Source organism: Pseudorasbora parva, chromosome 18, assembly GCF_024679245.1.
Source record: "Pseudorasbora parva isolate DD20220531a chromosome 18, ASM2467924v1, whole genome shotgun sequence".
NCBI classification, from domain to species: domain Eukaryota; kingdom Metazoa; phylum Chordata; class Actinopteri; order Cypriniformes; family Gobionidae; genus Pseudorasbora; species Pseudorasbora parva.
Window position 1 is genome coordinate 8160958 of NC_090189.1, and position 4694 is coordinate 8165651.

Here is a 4694-nt window from a genome sequence, read left to right on the forward strand (position 1 = left end):
TGTTAAAGTAAAATAAATAAATGAAAAATAAATAAAGAATAAATAAATAAATAAATAAAAATAAACAAATACATATACTCTTAAAATGTATAATCAATGCTTTATACTCATTGGTCGACGCATTTGATAGACAGCTCATCGCCCCGCCCTTTCTTCCGGAAGACTCCATTGACGATCATGGCGCTCGTTAGAAGTGTCTACAATCTGCTCTTCAGAAGAACGTCAACTTTCGCCATAACCATCATGGTGGGAGCTGTTGTCTTCGAGAGGGTGTTTGATCAGGCTGGAGATGCGATATTTGAAAACATAAATCGGGGGGTAAGTTATTTTTCCATTCAATTTAGTTGATATCTTCATGACCCACCGGCAGACTGACCTTGGTTAGCCTGCTGGCTAACTACAACTATATTCAGTGTTTGATAGAAATATAAGACTTAACGTAAGCCTTAAAACATCAGTTTTATAACAATGTAATTTATAAAAAAGAATTTTAATCAAATCTAATAATAAACAATTTAAAGGCATTATACAACAGCTACATCTGGAGTGTTAGTACGATTATCTGAGTATTAAATATAACAATTCTTATGTATTTGTGATGTGTTCTGCTCACCCTGTGTGATCTAATTTTGTGTGTGGTTTTGTGTAGAAACTCTGGAAACACATTAAACACAATTATGAAGAGAAGGAAGAATAATGCATCTAGTGGTGCCTTCATTCTGCCCTCATCCCATTTCCCGATGTGACTCTGTTGGATGGTCCACCGGCTTTTGCAGTCTTCAGACACCGTGTTCATCTTCCAGCCAGATTTTCCCTGGGGACATAGACCGAGACTTATTACTGAACCCTGTTAACATGTCACGTGACCACCTATTGTGTGATTATTGTGATTCTTCATAATTTGTAAATGTGTTGCTAACTTAATTCTGTATGAATAAACTCAATGACCGAGAATCATTTAAAATCTGGTGGTTCTTTTGTATACAGTCCAAGATTTCAGGAGCTTGTTAATAGAGTGGTGCAGGCATGACATCCGAACCCAGAAGACTAATTCACCGTCGATGTCATGACAAATCAGGTCCTCTGTTGAAATTGAGTCTCCCCAAACTGACAGTTAATGACAATCCTAAGTATATATGGATTATATTAATTTAAACTATCCATAGCTTACTATATAGTATGTATGAAAACACATTAGTGCATAAAACCAATGTAATTTTTTGCACTTGATTAACTAAATTATATTAATGGCATATCTAATAATTGAACATCATTCATTTGTCTTATTTAAAACTTAATTATTTTGACATTTTAGCACATTAGAGATGACAGAATATACACTGGTCAGGCATAGCGTGATTCCTAATATTGTGCCCACTTTTGGCGGTGGACGGGGTCAGCATGGGCACTCTGCCTGGTCTGTGGCTGCAATGCACTGTGTATTCTGACACCTTTCTATCAGAACCATAAACCAGCATTAACTTCTTGAGCTATTTGAGCTACAGTAGCTCGTCTGTTTGATCGGACCACACGTGCATCAATGAGCCTTGGCCATTGAGTCATGACCCTGTCACCAGTTCACCACTGTTCCTTCCTTGGAGCACTTTTGATAGATACTGACCACTGCAGACCGGGAACAGCCCACAAGAGCTGCAGTTTTGAAGATGCTCTGACCCAGTTGTCTAGCCATCACATTTTGGCCCTTGTCAAACTTGCTCAAATCCTTACACTTGCCCATTTTTCCTGCTAACACATCAACTTAAAGGACAAAATGTTCACTTGCTGCCTAATATATCCCACCTACGAACAGGTACCGTGATGACGAGATAATCAGCGTTATTCACTTCACCTGTCATTGGTCATAATGTAATGCCTGATCGGTGTATGGAGGGTAAGTGCAAATGTGTTTATAAAAAGCAGGTTGATAGCTTATCTGTATGCTATGCTAGTACTGTATATAAGTTTTTTTTTCTAGCTCAACTGTCACAGAAGGGAACGCACAGGATTGTGGGATATCAAAGGCATGAAGGATATATCTATGCTGCCTTTAAAAAATAAATTAGATGAAGAAGGTACCTCAGGAGACAGGGACTGAAGCTAACATTAGATTTGGACGTGCCTGGATGCCTTCCTACCTTGAAATGTGTCCATTTTTACATCTATTTTTCTGAAGTAATACTTTTTCATCAATTTTCATTTACATGACAACGGCGTAATGTAAACGTACATACTTCTACATGTGTATGTAGTTTATTTGCTTCATCAGATCAGACTATAAATTCCATCAAAGAATGAAAATGTGAACCATCCCATGGTTGTGGAGGCGACTTCAAAGAGTACAGCCTGATTTAAGATTTAAGACTGACCACTTGGTGTCACCAGAGCACTTTTATTCTCCTTATGGCATCAATGAGAATACTTTGCTGGTTGAACACTGCTTCTGTGCAGTTAGAAAGCTCATCAGTAACCTCGAAGTGAGTTATGATCTCATATCTTTAAGTATGACTGGATAAGTAAACAGTACTGAGCTTCTTTTCAGTCCATAGACACGTTAAACCACATTCACTGCTGTTGGGTCACACACTGGTCAGACAATATGAACCAACGCCCATGTCATTCGTTGAGATCAGGAGAGGGTTTGTATCGATAGTCCTATTGTTTCAAGGCTCATTAGGCAAATACACAAATGTTGAGTCAATCCATAGTAAGATAACACATGAACTGTCTTTGAACAACAACTTCTTGGATATAAATAAATGTAAAAAGGTTTCAACGCATGCCCAGAAAATAAGAATACATCGGGAAAGTCAAAGGTTTCTGTTTTGAAGTTGGTGGTCATGATTTCTGACAAACACAATAATCAATCCATGGAGTCATTAAGAAAGCGTTTGAGTCATCGGCTGTGTAACATGATATTGATTATAGGAGTTCAGATATTCAACACTTCAAAGCTCAAACTATAAACATGTTTCTCTGTGAGGAAATCCGCAGAACAAAACTCTGGATCATACCAATGAGAGACCAGAAATCAGCAAGAATAGACGAAATGACCAGCAGTAAAGAGATGTGGAAATGACATTGATCACTAAAGGAAGATACACATACAAATAACTCATTGGACACACTCAATTTAATTGAGGGATGGTTTTCCATCCAATAAATATGTTTAGCCCAAACTCATAAAAAACGTATTCATGCAATGAATCGAACTCAATTTTGGACAATGCAATGTAGTTAGTCCAACTCAAATACATAACATTTACTGGAAAAAAACCCCATAACATAACACTGTAATCCCAAAATGTACTCTCCTAATGCAGTCCCTTGCAAAGCATGCTGGGAACTACAGATCCACTGCCCCGTTCATGTATTTCATGTAGTTTTAACACAAATTAATTAAGTAAACTATATATTACGCTGATTGAACACAATTCAATTAAGTTGTGTAAAAATTAGATATGTTTAAGTAAAGTGAACATGATTTAAATGTATCATATCTATGAAGGGCCTGAATAATTTTTTTTTTCAAAGAATGGAAAACAAAAAATCTATTATTAGTAATAGCTCTATTTTTATTTATATTTTGAATTATATTTTATTTTTATATTTAAATATTTTAGTTTTTTTTGTCTTTTTATGTCATTTAGCCATTTTAATAATTTAAAATTAATTATTACTTTTTATTTATTTTTTATTTCAGTTTTATTTTTTATTTATTTCCAGTTAGTCATTTTAGTCGCTCCAACTTTTAGTTATTTGCAAAGGCAAATTTGTCATTTTTGTTTATTTTCATTTTCATTCACACTTTTTTAGGTTTAGGTAATTTAATTAATAGGAAAATATAAATAAAATGTAAAAATATATATAAATATAAAATATAAATATAGTAAAATATATATAATATATAAAATGTAAAAATCGCGCTCTGAAAATATGCAAAGTACTTTGAGCGCTCTGAGTGGTGATTGGCTCGTGGTCTGTGGCTCACTGCATCATTGATTACTAAAGTTACTTATGACTTGTACTTAATACAACTTCTACTAAACACTTAATACATTTTCGCAATAATAAAAATTAAATAAAACTTGGATTTATAGAAAATATAGATTTACACATTTTGATTCATAGTAAAATCCCATCAAATTGAATTAAATAATCCTTATGTATTTAATTCGATAATCCTTAATCATTTGTTCAATTAAAATACATATTATTGAATTCAATTCAATGGAATTTTGCTATGAATTAAATTGTGTGAATCTATATTCTCTATAAAACCATATTTTGTTTTATTTTAGTGAAGGAAATATTTTTAATTGTTTTAGTTAATAACTAGATAGCTAAATAATTAGATAAAAACCCTGGTGCCAATAATATTGTCCAGGTAATTTTACAATTATTTCAGTCTAATAATTGTATTATTCTATATAGTCCACATATTTGACCAAAATATATTTTTAATTAGACAGTTCATTCATCAAATTTATTTTGTAATTTATCCAGTATCTACGCATTATTTTATATTACGTTGCACGTGTTTTATTTTATTAGTACAAGTTGTACGAGTCACAGTAACTTTAGTAATCCAATGACGCAGCGAGCCAGCCCGCCGCGTCACAGACCATGAGCCAATCACCACTTAGAGCGCTCAAAGCACTTTGCATACTTTCAGAGCGCGCTTTAATATGACCCTC

At 34.0% G+C, this 4694-nt stretch overlaps 1 protein-coding gene across 1 annotated transcript; it reads left to right on the forward strand.

Moving 5' to 3' along the window:
• The first annotated feature begins 138 nt into the window (after window positions 1–138).
• uqcr10 (ubiquinol-cytochrome c reductase, complex III subunit X) lies at window positions 139–954 on the forward strand. The gene is made up of 2 exons (XM_067423426.1): window positions 139–318; window positions 650–954. Exons 1-2 carry the CDS (start codon window positions 178–180, stop codon window positions 695–697), a joined length of 189 nt encoding a protein of 62 aa, XP_067279527.1. The 5' UTR covers window positions 139–177; the 3' UTR covers window positions 698–954.
• The last annotated feature ends 3740 nt before the right edge of the window (window positions 955–4694 follow it).